At 40.1% G+C, this 24,206-nt stretch overlaps 2 protein-coding genes, 1 non-coding gene and 1 pseudogene across 7 annotated transcripts; all 4 read left to right on the plus strand.

The window, feature by feature from the left end:
* The first annotated feature begins 2,269 nt into the window (after window positions 1-2,269).
* Window positions 2,270-7,208, plus strand: LOC115682247 (metal tolerance protein 11). Of its 4 annotated transcripts, none has more exons than XM_030606410.2 (6): window positions 2,273-2,502; window positions 3,708-3,817; window positions 3,940-4,185; window positions 5,481-5,561; window positions 5,709-5,942; window positions 6,709-7,208. In XM_030606410.2, exons 1-6 carry the CDS (start codon window positions 2,325-2,327, stop codon window positions 7,054-7,056), a joined length of 1,197 nt encoding a protein of 398 aa, XP_030462270.1. In that variant the 5' UTR covers window positions 2,273-2,324; the 3' UTR covers window positions 7,057-7,208. The 4 variants fall into 4 exon arrangements, with proteins under 4 accessions (XP_056169425.1, XP_030462270.1, XP_056169424.1 ...); XM_056313449.1 differs by lacking the exon at window positions 2,273-2,502 and adding an exon at window positions 2,759-2,880; XM_030606411.2 differs by lacking the exon at window positions 2,273-2,502 and adding an exon at window positions 2,924-3,032.
* Window positions 7,209-7,452: 244 nt separating this feature from the next.
* On the plus strand, window positions 7,453-7,617 carry LOC115682260 (U12 minor spliceosomal RNA). The gene has a single exon (XR_004005870.1). It is a non-coding gene; the product is annotated as a U12 minor spliceosomal RNA (small nuclear RNA).
* Window positions 7,618-9,551: 1,934 nt separating this feature from the next.
* LOC115682235 (uncharacterized) lies at window positions 9,552-14,941 on the plus strand. Of its 2 annotated transcripts, XM_056313303.1 has the most exons (5): window positions 9,552-10,077; window positions 10,924-12,319; window positions 13,716-13,878; window positions 13,953-14,243; window positions 14,334-14,941. In XM_056313303.1, exons 2-5 carry the CDS (start codon window positions 11,006-11,008, stop codon window positions 14,576-14,578), a joined length of 2,013 nt encoding a protein of 670 aa, XP_056169278.1. In that variant the 5' UTR covers window positions 9,552-10,077; window positions 10,924-11,005; the 3' UTR covers window positions 14,579-14,941. The 2 variants fall into 2 exon arrangements, with proteins under 2 accessions (XP_056169278.1, XP_030462254.1); XM_030606394.2 differs by having other exon boundaries at window positions 9,553-10,077; window positions 13,953-14,941.
* A 2,936-nt stretch (window positions 14,942-17,877) lies between these two features.
* Window positions 17,878-22,510, plus strand: LOC115682195 (patatin-like protein 2; annotated as a pseudogene).
* The last annotated feature ends 1,696 nt before the right edge of the window (window positions 22,511-24,206 follow it).

Here is a 24,206-nt window from a genome sequence, read left to right on the forward strand (position 1 = left end):
GGTTGCTACCGTTAAAAGGACGGTAAACTTGGTACATCCGTGTCGCATTTACCCCTAGACTAATGTTCGTGTTGTGAAAAGCTCGTGATGTGTCTATCAAAATCTTAGAACAAAATTAGGATTCCGGCGGATTTTTCGGGACGTGAGAGAGCTCTTGGGGCAAAATTAGCAGATTTTCCAATCTCGATTCATTTTCTTCGGATTTGGCTTTTCCAAAACAACATCATTGAGGAAATCCATTTATATTGAATTTCCACATCTCATTCGCATCGCATGCCGGTTACCCAAGTTGTTTGCATGCCGATTACCCGAGTTGTTTGCCACCTATGTTGCTGCGCCAGCAATTTAACAAAGGATATTTGGATAGTGGCTAATAAAGGATACATTTGTCAAGGGTGTATCATTTTTATGACACGAAAATTAGTTTCCAGTAAATACGGCGTGAATATATGAGTTTGGAGTTTTTTACGACACGAAATGTAAGTTTCAAATGTAGCAAGGATTTAAATTTGTAAATAAGATTATGCGAAAACTTACCAATTTCATATCAATCAATTTGACCACGTTAATTAGAAAGTTTCCATACATTACCGCGCAACATAGAGAAATCGCTTATTTCACACATTTTGATCAATGTCAATCAACAATACTAACAGTCCAACAAGTAATTCAAAAATTCCGAATTTCAATTGGATCGATTGCAAAAATCAATGCGAAACTGTTGTTAAAATTCTACATTTTTCTCTCTAATTAGTCTTTTTCAAAAAAATTGACGCTTGTGGAAAAAAATGAAGGAAAAAAACGTTTACAATATGTAGGGAAAGAAAATGTTTTAAAGATGTGAATTTCGCTATAAAGGAAATTTCTATGACTGTAAATTAGGAAGAACTTAATTAAATTTCGAAAACGGAAACATTTGCATACAATTGTCAAAATTATTTAAATAACTATTTTTCTACCTTCTTATTTAATGAATTTATTGTGTAAAATTTGAGGTTGATATGGGCAACTGAGTTAACTTTATCCCTCTATTCTATAAAGTAAATCTGAAATATTTTTCAACTTTTACGCAAAATACCAACAATAAACCTGATCATGAACAACAAAATAACGGCCACTTGGGCCTGCCCAGGCCCAGAGCACATTTTTCGTGGGCCTAGGCAAGCATTTTCCCTTTTGGGCCTGCTTAAGCCCAGCAATTTTGTGGAGAAACTTTAATATATTTAAAAGAGAAAAGTGTATTAGAGGTACTACAATTTGTCACGAAAAATGCAATTAAATTTTAAAATTCATCACAAAAGTGTAATCAAGTTATAAAACTTTCAAAAAGTGCAATCAAGTTTTAAAACTTGTCAAATTGGTCCAATCAAGTCCTTCTGTTGATTGTACTTTCTGAAAGTTTTAGGAATTGACTAAACTTTCGCGACAAGTTTTGGGACTTGATTACATATTTTGAAAATTTAAAGACTCGATTACACTTTGGTGATAAGTATTAGGACTTGATTGCGCTTTTTGAAAGTTTTAAAACTCAATTGCATTTTCGTGATAACTTTTAAGACTTTCAGTGCACTTATCCCTGTTTTAAATCAGGAACGAATCAGAAATTACTATCGCGAACGAGGGGTCGGTGGGAGATTTTTGTCATAAAGCTCAAGAAAAAGGCTAGATCTTTATCTCTTAAGCAGTTATTTTCCTTTAACGTTGTAATTAATACTTATTTTCCAATGTCTATGTTTGACTGAAACCGTGATTTTAGTAGCCTATACAAATAGCGAAATTCTACGAAAGACTTACGAAATTTATCTCTCGTATCATCGCCACTCGATCTTCACTTCCATATACTTTTTATGTAGGTTCCATGCATTGGAAATCAATCTTTTTAATCTAGATCTCTCGCCCCCAATTACAAGAGCCCGCGATTGAGCGTCCCGGATCGTTCCGAACCTCGACTTCATGACCCGAGATCGAGCTCGCCTCCCTATTCTCAATCATCGGTCACCCCATTCGACGCGCGACGGCTGCAGTCGGCTCGTCGGAGTCGAGCGACGACCCGCCGACGTGGCACGCCCGACGTTCCCCCGGACCCGTGAAAATTTTTGGCGCGAACGCACGTGAATCGAGCTCGTGACCTCGCGGATTCGCGCCCCTTTAGTCCCCGGTCACGGCAAGTTGTCTCCCCCGGAAAGGGTCCCTCCAGGCTCCCGATATTCAAAATTGACGATACGTGCCGTCCTCCGTTCGCTCCCGCATCTTCGCCCCCCTCCTCTTTTCCCCCGGCGCGCGCGCGCGCCCGTGGAATCCCCGCCGGCGCTCCGCCGCCGGAGATGGTGGGGCCGCCGCCGCCCGATCACGACGCGGAGCGCCTGCTCCTGCCGCAGCCGGACGGCGCCGACCGGTCGTGGCGGCTCAACTTCGACGTTCTCCAGTTCTCGCCGGAGCGCACGGGGGGCGAGAGGAAACGGGCCGGCGGCCGCCTACACGGCTGTTGCCTCGGGGTTTTAGGTAGCGCCCGCATCATATTCCTTGTCGGAATCGTCCGCCGAAGCATATGGTGTGACCCGATACGATGCTGCGCGCGCCCTTTATGGATGCGTAATCGATGGTTGATAATTTTTTGGAATTTATGAACATTTGGCATCCGAATGTTTCTATCAAATCGTTGGACTTGCCCCGTTTTGGTTTTAGTTTCTGCGGTTGTAGATTTTTGAGTTGTATAGATTACGGGTCTCTATCACCAGATTGAGTTCGATTTAAGGTGGGCGTGCTGGGATGCATTTATATGTGGAGTGTTGCATATTTGCATGTGATTCAAGGTTCATTGGTGGCATGAATTTGGCCTTTTGTTGTAGGATATTGGGTGCTTTTTTGTTAATTGAGTTGGTGAGCATGGAGTTTTCGTCGGGTCAGCTTCATAGTTCTGTTTCATAAGGTTGAAGGGTTTTGTTTAAGGAGAAGGAATTGGTTTTGTGTCTTGAGTAAAAATCTGGGTTCTTCCTGCTACTGATGCTTGATTTGTTAGAGGCAGATGAAAGGTCAGTTCGTCAAGGAGTTCTCCTTTTGATCTTTTCTCTCTATTCTCTCTGGATTATAATCCTTGTCTAGAGGCATCTGTACATGCGTGAATGCGCTTGGTTTTTTCAAGCGACATTATCAAACCGTGTGCTGTAGCCCTTGGGCTTGTTTTCTTGCCCTTTATTTCATTCTGTCTCTAATGTTTTCTGCAGAGTCTAAACAAAATGACACTTACAAGGTTTTGACATTTTTCGCTTTTATTGGGAGATCGGAGAAGGAACAAAGGATTTAGAGGGCACTTATATATAGGCCACAGTTATAGACCAGAGATTTGCTTAATTAGCGGCTAGTTTTTGTTTATACACTACGAGGTTGCCTGTTAGAGCCATTCACTAATAGGGAAATGCTAGATGTGCAAAAAATACTTGTTTCCTAGAAGATGCAGCAAGCATCCTCTGTTGCTTTGTAGTTGGAGAAGTTTGGTTGTTAGCAAATTAATTTGGTCCAGATGCTGCAGTAAGTGTCCAATTTCATACATCTATCAAATATCTATGGTCGTGTAGGTATTTCATGGTCCAAATATGTGAAAATTTATAAAGATCTTTTAAGCTTCTATAGATAGCCATTATGTAGTCATGGGTGACAAAATGGTCCAACTTTAGTTCCTCCTTTAACATGACGATTGATGGCTTCAGGTCCTGAAGATAATGTGGCCGAGTACTATCAACAGCAGGTAGAAATGCTTGAGGGATTTAATGAAATGGATGCCCTAGCGGAGCGTGGTTTCGTTCCTGGAATGTCAAAGGTCGATGTTATATGATCATGCTGTAATTATCATTCAAAGAATATTAGTCTCTCTCTTATTCTTAGAATAAGTGCTTGCGAGTGTGATATCCTGTCCTAACATGATAAATATCTTGCTTGCAGGAAGAGCGTGAGAAGTTGGCTAAAAGCGAAACATTTGCCATCAGAATATCAAATGTTGCAAACATGTTTCTTTTTGCTGCTAAAGTTTATGCATCTATTCGAAGTGGTTCATTAGCCATAATTGCTTCCACACTGGACTCTCTTCTCGATCTTTTGTCCGGATTTATCTTGTGGTTCACTGCATTCTCCATGCAAACGCCTAACCCTTATCATTATCCCATAGGAAAGAAACGTATGCAACCATTGGTGAGTCCAGTAATATTCTCTAGTTCTTTCATACCAACATCTTTTGAATCTCTCAATATTGCTCTCGAGGCGATATTTGATTTAAGGTTGCAGCAACTCACCTATCCATGCAATACTAAGTTGTCTGGTAGTTGAATTGACGGCAGCGCCACTTCTTCTTCTCTATTTTCTTTGTTTTCCACATTGCTCATTCTAGGTCGTTCATTTTAGGCTTATTGACAACCCTGTGACCTATCACGAATGTTTCCATTTAGTTGAATGTATATACCGTGAGGTCTTTTCACGTACTCTATCTTCTGTGGATGAATTTCTTGCGCAAGTACCCATGAATGGATATAACTAATGACCAAAATAGATAACTTGCATGCTAGAGACTAAATATTGCAGTCAATTTCTGGCATGGGTTTGGTGATACCTAACATTGAAAGTTAATTTTCTACGTTAAGATTTTTCTTCCGTTTTGGATTGGTTATCCCCCTGCAAAATAAGCAAATTTACTGCGTGTAATTCATTAAAGCATGCCAAGTCTGCAGCTACAGGTGTTTGTTTTACATACTGAATGTTGAGAATTCATATTAGTATTCAAGTGAGCTGCTAGGAATGTGGTTCGGCATTTTCTCACTGTGCTCACTGTCTAAATTATCTGTTGTCCCTCTATTTCTAGTTTGCGTGGCTGCTTCCTCGAGATCTTTTCAGTTGATTCGTGTCAGCCATCAAACTTCATCTTGCCTTTATTGTTCCTCAATTCACCGCCCATACCTGTCTTTCCTTTTTTTCTCCTAGGTTACGTCCTTTTACGTGACATATAAGAGAAGAAATCATTTCAATCATAGTTAACTTGTCGACCTCTGTTTAGCAAGTTTATCAAGAATTTGCTCGACTGGTGTCCACACCCAACTCATTGTGGATATTGTAACACACAGAACTAAATGACCCTTGCCGAGTTGAGATATGGTTTTCTGCCTATTTAATTCTCCCCGTTAGAGATTTCTGCTGGTGAATTTTTTTTATTTGCTGTCATGCTTTCTGACTGTACCTCTATGGTGATGTGACTTGATATATCTACAGCCTCCCTGCTATTGGTTTCAACCAAGGAAAGTCGTGATTTTTTTTACCATCGAAGGGTTTACAGTGACGCCTGTTGTGCCTGAATATAGTGCTTATGAAGCATTTTGAAAAAAATTTCAGTTAAAAGTGGTGCTGTAAACCTTATTACTTATTTTAACTGGTTATTTGGGTTACCTATGTGGTTATCGCTTTTGTCACTTATTTTCTGGGCTTGAAATGATGTGCAGGGTATTCTTGTTTTTGCTTCTGTTATGGCAACATTGGGTTTGCAGATAATTCTGGAGTCAGCGCGCCAGCTTCTGTCTGATGTATGTGAATTTAATCTGAATAGTCAATGTGCATTACTTTCTCTGTGATATAGTCAGTTATCTTGCTTTAGATTTGATGCTTGGGTTGAACTCTATTTAATATTCACTCGCCACTGCAAAGGTTTCTAATTATTTGGTCATGCACAGGAAGCTGAATTCCATTTAACAAAAGAGCAAGAGAAATGGGTTGTGGGCATTATGCTGTCAGTTACCCTGGTTAAACTGTTACTGGTTGTCTATTGCCGATCTTTCACTAATGAGATTGTCAAAGCTTATGCCCAGGATCACTTTTTTGATGTCATCACTAATGTCATTGGCTTGATTGCTGCACTGCTTGCTAATTATTTTGATGACTGGATGGACCCTGTTGGGGCTATTATCGTAAGTCTTAACTCCCTCCCTTTGGTATTTTTTTTATTTCCTTTTCATCTGCGGAGAGTTTCACTTGTCTTGACATTGAAAGGGTTATTTTCTTATGATTCTGTGTATAAATCTGGTTAATTAGAACTTTGAATGGATAAAAGGTGCCGGGTCATTAATGAGGTAATGGGATCAAATGCATATTGAAAAGGTGATTTTTCTTATGGTTCTGCATGTAACTGTGGTGATTTACTCAACTTGATGCGTGTTACTGATTTTAGTTATCGGTAATGCTCTTGATGAGTAACTCCCGAGGAGTTGGCTACGTAGTTAAAGGTTTAGTGATGGATGCAGCGAATCCTGTATTCCAATCACAGATGCTCCCACTCAGAGTGCCCTTGGGGAAACGGGGGATGAGTGCATTTGTGGGACTTAAAGTTCGGACACCCATCTTATTTAAAAAAACAATCTAAATAATTAGAAATTTATAGAGGTTTAAGCTCCCAATATGAGTAAATGCTCGATAATGGTAGGGTGAGGTAGCCAGATTCTTGGCAAGGAACACAGCATAGTGTTTAGTATTTGAAGGAGCTTTTGTATTGATGAGTTACCTCTTTTGGTCTTTCACTCTTGAGGGAAACTAGTTGAAGGGTTTGTGATCTTTCATAACTTCTCTCTGGTTGCATGGTCTGACTGCATGGCTTGCTTCTTTATCCTGTGCTGTACCAGTTGACTACTTCCGTAACAAATTTCATGAGTTTCTCTTCCTCTCACATGTATCTTGTAGCTGGCCTTGTACACCATCCGGACGTGGTCCATGACGGTGTTGGAAAACGTGAACTCCCTCGTGGGGAGAGCTGCTGCTCCAGAGTTTCTGCAGAAGCTCACTTATCTCTGTTGGAACCATAACAAGGCGATCAAAAACATCGACACCGTCCGGGCTTACACTTTCGGATCGCACTACTTTGTCGAGGTCGACATCGTTCTGCCCGCCGACATGCCCTTGCAAGAGGCTCACGACATCGGGGAATCCTTGCAGGAAAAGCTGGAGCTCCTTCCCGAGATCGAGCGCGCATTTGTACATCTCGACTACGAGTACTCTCACAAGCCAGAGCATGCGCAAGCACACTCGTAGCAGCATCCCCTGTATCTATGGATAACTTTTAACTTTTTACATGACGAGTAACTGCCACGTCTTATGAAACACGATTTCGCTGTTGGAAGAAAAACAGTGGGCACTAATGCTATAAGATGTATTATTAATGCTGGGGCATATGTTTGCATTCGGGTCCTGATGGTGACAAATTAGGTCTAATTTTGCGCTCGATTCTATCGGTATCGTTTCCTGAGAAGAACGAAAGCCTTCTTGAAGCTAGGTTTTGGAGTCTCTTCCATTCTTGGCGTCCAGCTAGTTTGTATTTGTCATTGTGGGTGGACAGCAAGCAAAATTGGGTGTCCCACATCGACTGGTGGAAGCAAGTCATGAGGTGGTGAAATCATATAAATAGAGACGGGGAGGCTACGGGTAGACCTGCCTTAAACTAATGAGTAAGGAAAACAAAGCGAGCGGTGGGAGCCGGTCGCAGCGCTTTAACTGAAACTAGAGTTTCTTGGCGCAAGAATTTATGGAGGGGTCATAGGCTGGTCGGGCCGAGACGCTGCTTACTTTTGCAGAACTCGCTCGTGCGGGCCTCCCATGGGCCTATACCCACCCCCAATACATCAGTCCAAGTTGTTAATAAATTTCAATTAGGTATCAGAGTCCAGAAAAATCTGTGATGTGTTGTTGGTTTAATTCCTTATTTGCTTCTGTATTAATCACTATGAAGCATAGAGTATGTGTGAAATGACAATTTCGTACCATAAACAAGTGGAATCGAAAAAAATCATCAAATGGAAAAACTGATTAAATCAACTGAGAAAGGAAGTAAATTAATAAAGAAAAAAAAGGTAAATTACGAAACCCAGTAAAAGAAAAATAATTGCCCGACTGTCAAAATGACAATTACTTCACAACCCTCTTTTAAACATGAGTAAAGATGTGATTTTAGGAAGAAATGAAACGAAAGGAGGCTGTATGATGTTTTCATCATCTATATAATTAACATCTTTCGAAAATAATTAACACGGATGACATTTCGTGGCATAAATTAATCTCGTTTTCACGCAATAATTACTCTGGATCAAGTAGTTATGCGAGTACGTTTCGTATCGGAGCCTATATTTAAATCTAGTTAGGTGCAAAGCTTATCCTTAGGAACGAGTTAATACGGGATAAAAGGTTAGGAATCGGTCACCGAACCGGCCTTAATTGTTCCGAAAAACACTAGAACTCTTCTGACTAGGCTGGTTTTCGGGTAGAACCGCTTTAATTGCAGACCAAACGTTTAGATCATATAAACATATAAGCCAAGAATCTGCTTAAGCCGCTTTAGTTTGAGCCCTTTGAGTTTGGTATGACCTTTATAGCACAAGGAGCAGCCAAGTCCCATGCTCCGATGCCCCAAAACCACATACACCTGCCCAAGATTAACATTACGATAACACGAGTTGAATGGCTTATACCTAGTTCTGCGGATGCCAAGAATGACCTTTTCAGAACCGACGGGCCGGGCTCTATAAGCTCTCGGCGGGAAAAGTGCCATAAAAGTCTTAAACCTTTTGCATTAGTGCCAATTTAGTCCTAAACATTTTTTTGGTGCCAATTCAGTCCTAAACCTTTTGCATTGGTGCTAATTTAGTCATAAACCTTTTTTTTGTGCCAATTCAGTCCTAAACCTTTTAAATTGGTGCCAATTCAGTCATAAACCTTTTGTTTTTGTGCCAATTTAGTCATTCCGGCCAATTCCGGCGAAATGACTAAATTGGCACAAAAACAAAAGATTTAGGACTGAATTGGCACCAATTTAAAAGGTTTAGGACTGAATTGGCACCAATTTAAAAGTTTTAGGACTGAATTAGTACCAATGCAAAAGGTTTATGACTGAATTGGTACCAAAAAAAGGTTTAGGACTAAATTGGCACTAATGCAAAAGGTTTAAGACTTTTATGGCACTTTTTCCAACTCTCGGCCATCTCGTTCACTCGAGCGGGTTCTCGCCATTAAGCAAAATTTGCACCTCTGTCCCTTCTCAATTTCGCCTTTCTACCGAAAAAGAAGGTTTTCATCAGGTCTTCTTGGTCACCGATTTCAGTCCTCAAAAAAATGGAGCTTCTCTCGCCTGCTTCACCGTGCTACCGGCCAAACATCATATACAATGCTTCCGCCGTTCGATAAAAATGAAAACATAAATCGGAATTTTAAGTATCGAGTCCTGTTCGAGGGATGGTACTAAGAACACTCGGGTGATTTCTCACGACAACAATTTGAAAATCGACGGGGGAATAATAATGTCATTGATATGGAAGAAAGTATGGAATCCGTACTTAAATATGCTCCAATTTTTACCCGGTCAAAAAGAAGATGAATACGAAGCCCAAATCAAAGCCGCAATCTCCTTAGGGGGCGCGCACTCTACGCGCTAAAGACAGGCATCATCGACCCTTTTGGGCGCGTGCTTCCTACAATGAAATGACAAAAGGAAACCGAACCGAATCATTGCAATTCTTGGCGCTCCCTTTCACTGTCGTTTTTGCACAGACGTCGGATCGTGTCCGCCTCTCTCTCTCTCTCTCTCTCTGTGTCTGGGGCTCGTGTTTCCCGCAGCTCTACTTGGGGAAATTCGATGTCTTTCTTGTTTTTCGGTTCTTGGGTCGTCTTGGGTTCGATGATCCTCGATCGACGCGACGGACACTCGCTCCAAAATCGGGATTTTTTTGGGCTCTGGGTTAAAAAAAACTTGCGTTGCGCGTGCCCCGACGAGAGCTGACATCATCAGGCGCTTTTGACTCGCGGTGTTTCCTTTTATTCTCTGTGCCCTCGTTTCGTTGACCCAACTGCTTCCCCCGAAATCCACATGTCGGCGTGTCTTCTCTGGCAACCCATTTGCACCGCCGCTCGATGATCCTTCATCGTCGGGATTGCGCTTCTGATCTCGCTATCTTCATGTAAAATGTTGGGATCAGTCGTGGGTGTTGCTCTGGCCAAGAAAACAATCGCGGGTGTCGCTCCATGGATGCTGAGTCGATTGCTGTCCGAGGAGTTCGGAGATATAGGGTGAGCTGTTGATCTTTTCTTGTTTGTTTGTTTGTTTGTTTGTTCTTCTTGGTTGGTCTTGCGCAGATTCTGGTTTTTCTTTTGTATCTATTGAGCAAGGGGTCACGGGGTTAGAGTTCATTGTTGAGTTTTTGCGTGTGCTTTTGTCAAAGATGAATTCTATCGAGTAGAGATTTAACTGGGATTATGTGGTTTTAGTGGCATTTTAAGTAATATCGCATCCTTTTTAATGATTATGGAGTGGTTGTTGCCTGAGCTATTATTATTTGAGATGATGCCACTTTTTGGTGTAGTGTCCTCACAAATGGTGATGGGTGTTTATTGTTGGTTAGTTGCATAGCACAAAAGTTACTCTAATCATATGGTTTCCTGCATGTGTCGATCGATTTGATTGGGGAAATTAGGATTGTTCATGGGGGTCTCCGAAACTCTTTACTTCATTGGCATCCTTTGTATTGGTCTGGAATATGATTTACCTGCCTTGTACTTACTTATCCTGTTTCCATGCTCGAAAAGTTTGCTTCTTTATGTTTCCTGATTTGTTCCTTGTTTCTCCTTATATATTTTTTGGAACACTTTTTGGTATTCATAGGCATTTAGACTTTGCGCTAACACAAGTAGCAAGAGGGTTAGACACTTGTATGTGCTCCTGTTTTGTTACTTAATTGGGTTTCTATGACGGGAGTCATGACGTGTATAGTTTCTGTTGGTTCATTATTGTTCGGATTGGCTAGCTCAAGTGGTTTTACTCCTTATTCTTTGAAACCAGTTAGTTACCATGACAGCAGATGATGAGAAATATGAAAGAAGTTTTGATTTTCTTCTTCGTATGTTATTTCCTTGCAGACGAAACTTCTCATTCTCTAGATGGTTATATTGCTGAGTTTGGGAGTTTCTATTGGGAAGGGCTTAGGACTTGCTGGCAGAAATGGAATCCAGTTCTGGTCCTCCCAGTGTTATTGCAAAATTAATGGGTCTAGAGGATCTGCCAAGTCAGCGTTCTATCCAGAAACAATGCAGAGTGCTCTCTGAGGAATACTTCCAGAGAGTTGCTTCTATAGGAGTGCGAGAGAAGCGTTCAGATGAGAAGGTGTTTGCGAGGAAGAACTTTGTTAATGCAGACGCTTCAAGAAAATCATATGACATAACTGAAAATTTTCCAGACACTTTGAGATCTCATCTGGATTGGGGCAGCGAGGTATGCACTCCTGGAGAAGGTGCTTTAGAAGGACGTCACAGAGAGGAAGACAGCTTTGCAAAAGAATTCGCTTCGCTAAGATATAACAAAGGTAATCGTGCAGATTCAGATGAGGAGAAAGGGCCTTTATTATGTCAAAGATACGACTTTTGTTGTGAGGTAGAATCTTTCGGATGGAAGCCAAGGGTCTCAAAGGAAAAAGGTGACAGCATAGTAGTGGATCTCAGAAGGAGGAATGGCTATTCAGGCTTGGTTGGAGCAGGTATCAGAAATTCTGACACTTCTACAAGAGAGTCTCAGCTGTTAATGCCATATCTTCTTAGTACATCTGATAGGAAGAAGCGAAATCAATGTTTGATCACTTCTCCAGAGGAACCATATATGGCTAGAAAGGACGAGAGGAGAATCTTGAAAACATGGAAGAGTACTAAAGAAATTCAAGAGGTTGGTTGGGCAGGTGGAAGCAGGACCTTTGGGGAAATGGTTTCCACGTGTAAGTGCAATGTTATGACTAGAAATTTTAATGGTTCTGCTCCAGGCAATCACACAGGGAGGTTTGGTGCAGTTGAGAATTTGACCAGTTTCTCTGTAATTAGTACTATGGACTATTGGAAAACTGGGCGGCTTGGAGAATCACCGACTTCTAGATCCTTATTACCTTCTCTTATGTTTGCAAGTCCCAGAACTAGGAAGAAAAGTGGTTGCAGCTGGTTTAAAGGACTTGAATTTTCACATGATGTGGTTCGAAGCAGGTCTAGGGAGAAAGATTTCAATTGGAAAGACTCTTCTAAATTAAGAAACTCAGCATCCCGTTGCAACAACTCCAGAGTTTTCCTTGCACTCAATCGTGGAGGTTATGTGTCGGCTCGGGAAAAGAACAATGCATTCTCATTGGAGCCTGAAGTGATCCAGCAGGAACTGAAGAATGAGTCGGAAAAGTTGTTCTTTTCAGGAGACTCAAGACAGAATTTGGTGGCTCTGAAGTCACCCATGGCTGAAGATATTGATGTCTTCTCTAATCTTTCAGAAAATTCAATTCAACAGGTTTTGATAAACATATGTTTCTTTAATTTCTTACGGCTAGTCGTTGGCATAATTTAGGCTGTCCGTTTCTCTGATTTTTTAATGATGGACATGGAATTGCACTTTATTTGGTTCATCATCCTGTTTGAACTTCTCTTTACGTGAAGTTTGTTGCAGAAAGTCGCTTAATAAATGTAGGCCTCTGAATGTCAGTAAACTCGTGATATGATAGTATGTAGTGTATATCCTCATGATTGATGTTGACGGCTGACTTTCAAAAAGAAAAACAGACGGTGTTGACTTCCTTACTGTTAGACCAAGTTGGAAATTAAGAGTAGAGAGGCACATCATTTTGTAATTTAACGTGTCAATTATATCTTTGCCTGATAGAACCTTGACCCTGGTGTCTGAGTATTAAGAGCTTAGCCAACTGACACTTTCTCTATTAACATTAGAAATAAGTTATAAAAAAAAGAAATCTCCTACATCATGCACGCATCATTTTGAACACTAAATAACAAAGAGTATTCTCGTGAGTCTGGAAGTAGATGAAATGATTTATTGTTGATGCTCAATAGAATGAAAACCTTAGCCGGTCTTGAGAATAGAGTGATTTCGTTCAGGCCACTAGACAGTGCTAACATCAGAGGAATGAGCTGGTAAAGTAGCTTTAGCAGTAAAAATCTGGAAATCAGAGAATTGGAAATATTATGACGGTTTTCTTGGCAATTGCACAGCTGACCTTATTTCTTAGTTTCATTTTGTAGAATTTGTTCTCCACATAGATGCTTCAAAAGCCAAAAGTCAGTGTAGATATAATCATTGCTAAGAACACTGATTTTCTCAGCATGCTTTAATTTACTTCTTCTCCTTCAGCAACATAAATTCTGGATGCTTGAAACCTTTCAATTTCATATTTGCGGGTACTGCTTTGACCTTAATTTTCTTTAGCATTAAGAGAGTAGCTAGTTCCTCGTGTCAATTTCACTTTCCACTTTCAAGTCAGTCTCCTCTCAGGTTCAATGTGATGTCTGCTGAAAATTCTGCTTCATGATTTTTTGTCCTTCTTTTTCTGTGTTCATTGTGATATACCGACCAACTCTTCAAATGAATGGTGCAAGTTCTGTTTACACGAATGGAATGGTCTTTTTGTGAGCTCCTTTTGATGCTGAACTGTAGTCAACTGTTTTCAGCCAAGTTTGCCCAATTATCTTGCATTGGGTTGAACCTCTTCTTCACATTTTTCTTCTTCATCATCTCTTTAAAATGTTTTCTTGCATTTTTGTCCATGAGTTATTTAACCATTGCCTTTTGAAGATTTTACTGTCAAAAATTCATCGGCTTTGATTGCTTATCATTGGGTGGTATTGCCGGATGTTGTACTATGAGAGTTTGCTAATGTTAAGAAATCGAGCAGGACATATCAACTGAATATACAGAAGAGGAGGACTCCATGTCTGTTTGTTGCCCCAGCATTGAAGCAGTCTCTTTCAAGAGCTTGGAGGATGTTGATCAGCCTAGTCCAGATTCAGTTCTTGAACATGAAGAGGTTCCATTTAGCAGCAGCACCGATCTCTTTGGTCAGTAAACTTATCTGCATTTTCTTTGTTATATAAATTCTTTTCACATTTTAACTTCTAAAATTTTGTGATAGGTGTTGGGCTGCAATCTCGTCTTTTTAATTTGGAGCCTTCAGAAGCATGCTCAGATGGACCTGGGTCAAGCAATGGACATAACATGGAATGGCCTTCACACATATCTAAGGAAAGAGAAGATTTAACAAGGTCGTTTGCTGTTCAAGAAAGTAGAGATGTCTTATATCTCGTTGATATTTTGACCGAGGCAGGTTTTCACGGTACAAATCTTTCGAGTGGCCTCCATAAATGGCACTCTTTAGAATGCCCGATAAACCCCTCGGTTTTTCTGGCCTTAGAAAAGAGATATGGTGAGCAGAAGTCTTGGAAAAGGTCAGAAAGGAGGCTCTTATTTGACCAAATAAACATTTTCTTGATGAAATTTCTTCGTTCATTCTTAGGTATTCCAGCATGTGGAAGTCCTGTATCGACAAGGATTAGGAACAGTCTTACTAGGGACACCATTGAGGAAGTGCTCTGTGAATTTCTGGTCAGACAGGATATAGAAATGAGAAAGGAGTCGATTGAGAAGCTGCTGGAAAATGATTTAAAGTCTTTAGATTTAGGAGATTGTTCAGATTCTATTGTCATAGAGATAGAGAGGCTAGTAATTGATGAGCTTGTGGCGGAGGTTATCAGTATGTAAATGGTGCTTGTGAGGCTTTGTTTTGATTCTTGGCTTGTTTTTTTTTTATTATTATTTTATTTTTATAGAGGGGAATCGATACTTACAAAAAGCAAGTGTCGTAGTACAGAGATGGAGAGGCTAGTAATTGATGAGCTTGTGGTGGAGGTTATCAGCATGTAAATGGTGCTTGTGAGTCTTTGTTTTGATTCTTGGCTTGTATCTTTGAATAGTCCATAAATTAAAAAAATCAAGGGGCAGTAGCGGTTTTTATGTTGAAACAGTTTTGATCATTTGAGAGATCTTTGAGGAGAAGATTGTATAGATTCAATGTTTTCATTCATTTATCCATCAAATAAAACCTGAAGAGGTGAGTTCCTTTGATGCATTATTGCAAGCTTTTCATCTGTCAGAAGATCTTCAGTTACTGGCTGGTGGGGATCGTTAAGTTGCACTGTTCTGTTATGGGCAAGATTACACTGTTTCTGCTTTTGGTATTAGGTTTACTACCCAGGCTAGGATTTCTGGTTCTTGTTCATATGCATGTGTAAAATGACCGAGTGATCGGACAATACCTATTTGGAGTACAGTTTAACGTGCGCTCTCAAACTGCAATTAGTGACTTCCGTTTACCTACAAAAGTAGAGGACTGTAACAAATTGAAAACTTCAGATGTTCACATGCTCTTATAAAGTGAATGAACATTACCTACAAAAGTCAGTATGTTGTTAGGTATGTATTAACAGAGTTAAGACTTCTCAGAAGGCATATTTCCATTTCCAATCACTGTCTAACCACGGAAGCAAGGGATGACATCATACTAAACTAGTTCCATTAACAGAACTAAGACTTCTTAGAAGGCATAGTTCCGTTTCCAATCATAATTAGTTTTCCATGTGAATGATGTTCATTGCGTGTGAACCAAACCATGCAATCACCAATCTCCTAATTTAATCATGTTTACTCAACAGCATGATCCGACCACTTATATGTTATCCGATCAGGGAACGATGTTGGATTTTGTGTAATGGAACGACATTAGCATATATGCAACAGTTTCGCATCCATCCACCCTCCACACGTCTTCAAATTCGATCCCAATATCATAAAACCAAGGCAAAAGAACCCCCCATGAAAAAGAATAAGAACGAAAATAGAAAACCGGTTTCCTTCCCGCCAAATTTGAATCTTGGCAATCGAAGAAGAGAAGTCCACCCAGATCCCTTACCCCCTCTTGTTCTTGCTTCCCAGCGACAGAGAAGTAGAACAAGATGAGGAACAAGAAGCCCCAGGCCACCGTCACCCACAGGCAGCTCTCCCCTTGCTCAGATTCGTCACCCCCTGTTTGCTGCAGGATGTCGGTCCCCGTTGAGGATGCTCGGGGACCGACACCCTATAGCATCGTAAGCAATGACGAAACGAAACTCCAGAAAGTTATTGAAAAGCATTCAACTTCGATTTCTTGAAATGCGACTCACCAAATTCGGTTTGTCGTTTTTTTGGGGGTAGGGGAAACACAAGTTTAATTTGGTTGATACTCCATCACCACCAGTCAGACCTGCAATTCTCAAGTTGAACGTCGACCCCGTGGTTCATGCAACTTCCATTCCCACGAGACTGGGCATTGTCTTGTCTTTTGTTGGAAAACATAAAGGAATGTTATAAATTAAGGATTAGAAATGTATTGAGAATAAAGGAGGCGTTTCGTACTCAGGAAGAATTGCCCTTCGGTTAGACCTGAACGTGAGCAATTGGGTCGGTTCAACCGGGGACGAAACTCAAGGGTTAATATATCATTGCCGTTTCCTTTCCGGTATAGAAAAAGGAAAAAAAACAACGCCATCTCCCTTTTTATTCTAGTGAGGAATGAGCCTCAAGGCTCGAATCTTCTACCAAAATGGATAGGAAGCAAATGTTTCACACGAGATCTATCACTATCAAATTGTTTTTCCATGCGGCCCAAAAAAATTATACTAATTTAGATTTTACTATGGTTAGGGCTCATATTATAAAATTTTGATTGGCACGAATTATCTTGAAAATGTAGTGATTTACTTTTTTGTGCCAAAATCAATATTTTGGCTTTAATGCATATATGAGGCGTATATCCAAAATAATTATGGAAGAATTTTATCACCCTCAGAAGATAAAATCCATTTCTTTATAAGGTAGGGTAAATAACCTTCAGTTCCATAATCTTTACCATCTCTTTCATGTCCATCAGTTAAGGCTCCATATTGAAGGGTGGGTCTGACTATACTAATCTAACCGCAAATCAAATAAGCACTTGATCATTTAATCAATCTTGGGTCAAAAAAGGTAATCTTTTAATTTGCTATCTCGCCAAACATTTAAAATATTATTTGAATTTCTAAAATTATGAAAAATAGTATAGGTTATTCTACGTTTCAACATTTGTATACCATGCTTGGATCGAAATAAAAAGTCAAAGTGCACAAACCACAATATTTTTGTTATGCACATAGTAAAAAGTAAAAATCAACCTAGACAAATAATAGCGTGTTATGATAATCTTCCTAATTGCAGCTCTAAGTATAAGCCTAAGTCTCAAGATAACGGTACACTACTGGTTTTGAAGAGGCCCTTTAATTATCTTGTAAGTGTTAGGATGGACGTGTAAGTGGGTTGTATTAGAGAAATATCACATTAGAGAATCGGTGTGGTATAGAGCAATTAATATATTTTAGTTAGCCAAGATCTCATTGGCGATATGTTGATAGATTCGAACTTGAGTTCCCTTTTGGAAATCTCCCCATATGAAGGTATCGTGTTGGGTAGGTGTGCGTTGTAGCGTAGCAATGTGGGCCTGTAGGATTGTTAGGATGGACGCTCTCTCCCAACAGATTAGTCTTTCCTATCTTCTTCTTATAGGGATTAGTGTTTCATCTTTTTCATGCCTATAGTATGTAATGTGGTTTCCACAAAAATTCTTATAGGGATTAGTGTTTCATCTTTTTCATGCCTATAGTATGTAATGTGGTTTCCACGAAAGAGGATTAGTAGCCCAATTCAATCCCATATCAAAGAGAAAAAAACAACAGCAACTAAACATTAGGTAAAAGAATAAATTTTAATCAGAGGTAAATTTGAGACCAACATAGCATTAGACTCTGAAAACACTCCGAATTGATCAAATTGTCAAAGGGATTGAATTGAAATAGGATTAATCAGGTTATCTATAAATATACTGCTCAACACATACAATTAACACTTCATCCAAGATTTCAGCCTCTCTTCATAAAGCCTCTCAAAAGAGTTCAATTTCTTCTGCTTTGTTTCTCCATCTTTTGGTATCATCAATGCAGCCTCCTAGTAATGGGAAATTGATCACCATTGTAAGCATTGATGGTGGTGGGATTAGAGGAATTATTCCTGGTATAATTATGGATTTCCTAGAGTCCGAGCTTGAGGTAGCTACAGTTTGTTGTATTAGTTTTTGTCCTGTCAACCATTTAATCATATGCACTGTTTCTTTTTCTTTTTGGATGGTACCATGCATCTTTAGCAAAGGATTAGGTCATCCTAAAAATGTCCATCTTGAAATGCATTTGTCCTCCTAGTAGCCAACTATGCGCACTTAAATTGTACACATCATCGTTCAAATTTTATCCGAGTAGTATCCTCAAGCTAGCCGCGGATGCCACCTGACCCCTCACACCCAAGAAAAAGTTTGCCAAGTTGGTCATGTTAGGATCTGGTCATTTGCCCCCCAAAAGACTGAAACAAGCTTTTTTGTTATGGCACAATGCAGAAGCTGGACGGAGAGGATGCAAGAATAGCAGACTACTTCGACATCATCACTGGAACCAGCACGGGTACGGTGGCCTCATCGCCGCGATGCTGGCAACGCCATACAAGAAGAACCGCCCTCTATACGGTGGCAAGGACATCAAGGCCTTCTATTTGGATCGCAGCCCTAAGATCTTCCCTCAACCCATGTCTTAATATTCCCTAGCAAATATATATATAATCATATCACATGTCACGATCAGATTACTAATAAATTCAGAGACCAATCTGTCATTGTATTTTACCAACATACAACTATACGAGTCTCAGCTTCTTTCATGGATTAGATGTCCGAGCATAATTGCCAACGCTGTGAGGACGATCAAAGCCATTGCCGGACCAAAATATAGAGGGAAGTATCTGCACAGACTTATCAAGGAGATATTGGGAGATACCAGATTACACCAAACACTAACTAATGCGATTATTCCCACGTTTGACATCAAAGAATTGCAGCCTACTATCTTCTCCAGCTTCCAGGTTGGGTCAATATTAATAGAAAAACCTTATGGAATCCCAAAAAAGTAGCATTGAGTGAAAACAAGAAGAGTAGCTAGATGAGTTGCCCTATGACTTTTTTAATCGATTATCTGACCGTGTGGTGTGAGTTTTAGGTGAAGAAGAATCCTAGCTTGGATGCTTTAGTCTCGGACATATGCATCGGAACTTCGGCTGCACCAACTTACCTTCCAGCCCACTATTTTAGAACCAAGAACCCTGATGGATCAGTCAGGGAATTCAATCTAATCGACGGCGGTGTCGCCGCAAATAATCTGGTAGGCTCATTTGTATCAGAAAACTTTTGCGCTATTAGGCGCAGCATATTAGGCAATATGTGTACAATATATGTAGAAAGCTTTATCAATTTCGAGTTGGTTAAAGTCGAACCAGCGAGTATTCTTGAACCTACCATTTTGTTTTTGGTAAACCTAAAACTTCCTTAAAATTAGCTAAATATTACATATAAAAAACATGGGGCATAGCTAGACCTGTTAAACGGGTGGGTCGGGTCGGGTTTGGGTCGGGTCATAAATGGTCCGACCCAAATTGACCCATTAACCCGTTTATGACCCATTTATTCATAGTGTAAATATCTCGGCCCATACCCGACCCATACCCGACCCGACCCATATTGCTAAAACACTTTTATATTTAACATAATCTAGGAATACTTGTTTCTTATGATTTTTTTTAAAATTATACTGCTAAAATATTTTATGCAATACAAAGCTAGTGAAAAAATTTTATAATTTTTTTTAAAATTGAGGTTCTGTTTTTTTTACGAAAAATGCGACATTTCTAAAAAATATTTTCCATAAAGTCATTATCCAAGAAAATAAAAAAAATTAATATATTTTTTTATTTTTTAAATCGAATTTTTAATTATTTTTTATTTTTATTTTTATTTTTTTCTTTTTCCTTTATTTTTGGCCGATCGCCGGCCGCCGTGGCCGGCGACCGACCACAGGCGAGGACGAGCTCGCCGGAGGCCGGCGAAGCTCGTTCTCGCCGATCTGGCGAGGCCGAGGCCTCGCCGGCCTCAGGCGAGGCTCCAGTCTCGCCGATCTGGCGAGGTGGAGCCTCGCCCGAGGCCGGCGAGACTCGAGCTCGCCAGCCTCGGGCGAGGTCGAGCTCGCCCGAGGCTGGCGAGCTCGAGTCTTGCCGGCCTCGGGCGAGGCTCCACCTCGCTAGATCTGGCGAGGTCGAGCTCGCCTGAGGCCGGCGAGCTCGAGCCTCGCCAGGATCGGGCGAGCCTCGAGGTCGCCGGAATCGGGCGAGCTCGAGGCTCGCCAGATCGGCGAGGCTCGAGCCTCGCCCGAGGCCGGCGAGCTCGAGCTTCGCCGGCCTCCGGCGAGGTCGTCCCGCCCCGGTGGCCGGTCGCCGTGGCCGACCACCGGCCGGAATAAAAAAAAAAGAAAAAGAAAGAAGAGAAAAGAAAAAAGAAAAAATAAAAGAAAAAGAGAAAAAAAATAATTAAATTTCGATTTTTTTTAAACATTTTTGTAAAGAGGGAGAGAGTGTGTGGATGGGTCTAGTAGGTGGGTTGGACATGGGTTCCAAACTCAACCCATTTATCTTTAAGCTTTAAAATTTAAAACCCATTTATGGCTGACTCTTTAAAATTAAAGTGACCCATATATGACCCATTTATTTTAAAATGGGTCATATATGGGTTTAAGACCCATTTTGACACCTCTAGGCATAGCCTCCAATATTATCATTGTTCACGTACTACGTAAGTTAGTTCAACAATTCGAATTAAAGTCATATGACAAGGAGGCTCATCAAAAAGAAAAAAAATTATTCTCTTGTTGGAAATTTTGATCTATTTTCTCTAAACTAAATTTATAATCTACTAGTTGAATCTTGAATTCTTAAACGTGAGAAGTAAGTGTGAAGCAAGAGCCAAGTTGAAGAGTCCAAGTAAAACTTGAAGACTCTCACGTGAAGAAAAAGCAAATTGAAGTCAAAATAAAATATGTTAAAGATTGTCTAGAACTATTAGTGGCGGTGGCTGCAGATTCTTAAGTGGGACAACGAGAAGTCAATTATCTTACAAATGTCGGCAACTTATACCAGAAAACTTGCAAAATAGGTCAACCAATCTTGTAAAAAGGGTCAACCAATATGCTTGAAATTCATCCATTGGAGAGTGTGGGGAGTGAGACTCCACCAATGCTTCTCCATCAGCTGTATTTGTAAAACTATTTTGTTCCACTAATGAAACTATATTTTCCTATCCCATGACCTATATATTCTTGAAGTTATCCTACCTTGTTCCCTCGTCTATCCTCTATCAAATACATCCTACACACATACGCACTTGCACATCACTAATCAACAACATGCTTCCGTGCACATCTCGAATTTTCAACACCTCTAAATCCTTGCCCATGTTCACGAAAGCATCAGCACAGCAGTTAGCCTCCCTAAACAACGTGCTCATTGCTGGATCTGCCGCATCAATCTCCTGCATTCAGAAAGAAGTGGTCCTAGTAAGAGATTATTATCATCAACCTTACCAAGTGCCCGAATTATATTAAGGGCATCTCAATATGCGGGTTCTGAATTTTGAATAAAAACAGCCATCTACTGGAGCCCACTAGTTATCCCCATTCTCCTTGAGTAGTAAGTACTCCGGTGAAGGAGGAAAATAAATGAATCTGTGCATAACTAGCAGTATTAGTAACACTGCAGACATCACAATCCATTTTGATTTTCCTGGAATTAGAACAGCATGCCGTGATAATTTGTAGCGTTTGTCTTATTATTCATGCATCGCAGGCTCTAGTGGCTGTAAGTGAGGTGATCAATGAAATAAGAGATGCGAACCCAGATTTTGATCTTCCTGATATAAAGCCAACAGACCATACTAGGTTCCTGGTTCTGTCCCTGGGCACCGGTTCATCGAAATCAGAGAAAAAGTACAGCGCCAAGAAAGCATCGAAATGGGGTGTGCTCGGTTGGCTCACCAACGGTGGTTCGACTCCATTAGTTGACGTCTTCACACAAGCAAGTGCGGACATGGTGGATATTCATCTCTCCACTGTATTCCAGTCTCTTAAATGTGAAAATTACCTTCGCATTCAGGTGACACACTGTCTGATTTTCATTCAAGAGTGATATTGTACCAACACCGGAATTCTAAATCGAAATATTATACCGACAAAAAAAAACCTACCTTGAAAGAAAATTAACGGTCCTTTTTTTTTAATGAATATACAACATTCAATAAGTGTAATCTGAAAAAGACAAGGTAAAAAATGATGCAGGATGATACATTGATGGGAGAAGTGGCTACGGTTGATAAGGCCACAAGGAAGAACTTGGAGAATATTGTGAAGGTTGGAGAGGCATTGTTGAAGAAACCAGTGTCAAGGGTGAACTTGGACAATGGGGTCTTTGAGCCTTTAAATCAGGGTTCAAACGAAGAGGCTCTCAAAAGGTATTTGTTTAAATGGCTGCCTAATTTAATTTATTAACGAATTTTTAGTGACATAATTGATTTTTCCATCGATAATCAATTACATATTCGTTGATCTCTTCTTCTGTTTCTTGTTACCTTCTGAACATAGGCTAGCGGGACTGCTGTCCGAGGAGAAGCAGCTCCGCCGAGGAAAATTGTCTCATTTCACTAGATGAAATCAGCCGTTTATCAAGAATCAGTGGGACTCCCATGAAAAGAACCTCAGTTCAAGTTTTGGCGAGACGCGACAGGGGCATGCATCCATCCGGAACTCGACCTTTTTTTTTTTTATGGTTGTTGGCTTTAGTTTATTGTCTGTTGAGGTCATTTTCTTTCCAAGGTTGCTCGGTGAATAGGTTGAGTTTGGAGCAGCAAATCTTGTTTTATTCTACGAGAACCTTGAGTATTTGTAGATTTGGTTCATCCGAACAGCAAACTTCAGAGTTCGTCCCACTTAATTAGGAAGTGTGTTCGCCTTGTTTAAGGCCTCATTTTGATTGCCACAATTGTGTATTTTCTTGAGGCCAATCCTTCGAGCCCAGACCCCCGTGATCTGAATATAATCACACTCATTAGAGACTAATTGAATGTTCAGAGAGTTCAAAGCACCATATAGTTATAAAGGAAATGTAACTAAAATTATGGTGGCTCTTTTATTAAAAAATGGGGGAAAACGCGGAAGTTCTCTTACACAGTTTGAATTTGCCTAGGTGATGGTTTATCGATTCATATATAAGTACACAACTGAGATGCATTGTGAGATCATCTTGACTAATTAACTTTCTTGTACGATCTTAAGGACGTATTCTGTTATGTTAGACTGGTGCATTTAGAATTTTGTTCTTGGAGTACTTCCAAGAAGGCTTGAACGGAAGATCATGAGAAGATGAGCAAACTCCCTTGCCATCTAATCTAACACATTGTTAGTACACAAAGTCAAACTGCATCTTACAACAACTTGGTTTTTAGATAGTTTTGGAGTGGCAAAAAGAGCATATTCTGATTAAGCCCATCTCCCAGTTGGACTCACAATGCCCAGCTTTACTTATGGAATTTCTATCAGTTCTATTGTACGCGGTCATCGTTGGATACTCCCAACAATTAGGAGTCGTAGCCACTAGCAAGAGAAGACCAATACCTTATTTGAATGTGATTCAGACAAAACAAAAAGGAGGGAAATCACGAAAAGGCAATTGCTGACTCTTAATAAGTTCAATCACTGTTTTTTCAGAAAATCACTGCAAGTTTTTTCAGACTGTTTGCACCAAAATTTAGCCAAGTCATTGATATGAATAGGGGCGTGACCAGAGGGCAGGCCATTATTAAATATGCGATTCTAAACTAGAAAAAAATCTATCTTAACATGTAATGTAATTTTTTTGGTATTTTTCATCATATGAAAATTAACTTCTGACCAAAGTAAAAATCATATGAAAATTAACTAAATTAAAGACATGCAATATAAACTCACCTATCAAATATTCACCAAGCCCAAAAACAGGAAATCCAAATAATCAAGAATCCGATCTAACGTCTAGCAGCTCGGATTCTAGATTATTGGGATTTTCATAGCAGGAATTCTCCTTATTGGAATATGCCTAAAAATCTCAAAACAAATCAAATTAGAATTGAATAGATCTTAGGCTGCGTTTGGTCGTCTGGATTTCTACCTAGGATATGACTGGATAGGATATGATATGAAATCCAAGGGATTTGCTATATCCTATTTACTGTTTGGTGAATCGTGAAAATAAAGCCGGATATTTTCACATCTTACCATGTCCATTATTTGCTATGAACGTCATATCAGTGTAAATAAACCTAAAAATTACACAAACGAAGATGATAAAAATCTCTTACGACACTCTTACC

The sequence above is a fragment of the Syzygium oleosum genome, unplaced genomic scaffold (genome assembly GCF_021117445.2).
Source record: "Syzygium oleosum isolate NSW1041296 unplaced genomic scaffold, Sole_v2.1 Sole_v2.07, whole genome shotgun sequence".
Classification (NCBI taxonomy): Eukaryota; Viridiplantae; Streptophyta; class Magnoliopsida; order Myrtales; family Myrtaceae; genus Syzygium; species Syzygium oleosum.

Bases quoted from the DNA above. Each gene is read 5' to 3' on its own strand.
- LOC115682247 (XM_030606410.2), top strand. From the start codon at position 2,325: ATGGTGGGGCCGCCGCCGCCCGATCACGACGCGGAGCGCCTGCTCCTG. The intron at 3,818-3,939 runs GTCGATGTTATA...TCTTGCTTGCAG, and splicing joins TCGTTCCTGGAATGTCAAAG to GAAGAGCGTGAGAAGTTGGC. The intron at 5,562-5,708 runs GTATGTGAATTT...GGTCATGCACAG, and splicing joins CGCGCCAGCTTCTGTCTGAT to GAAGCTGAATTCCATTTAAC.
- LOC115682235 (XM_030606394.2), top strand. From the start codon at position 11,006: ATGGAATCCAGTTCTGGTCCTCCCAGTGTTATTGCAAAATTAATGGGT. The intron at 12,320-13,715 runs GTTTTGATAAAC...GAAATCGAGCAG, and splicing joins CAGAAAATTCAATTCAACAG to GACATATCAACTGAATATAC. The intron at 13,879-13,952 runs GTCAGTAAACTT...ATTTTGTGATAG, and splicing joins CAGCAGCACCGATCTCTTTG to GTGTTGGGCTGCAATCTCGT.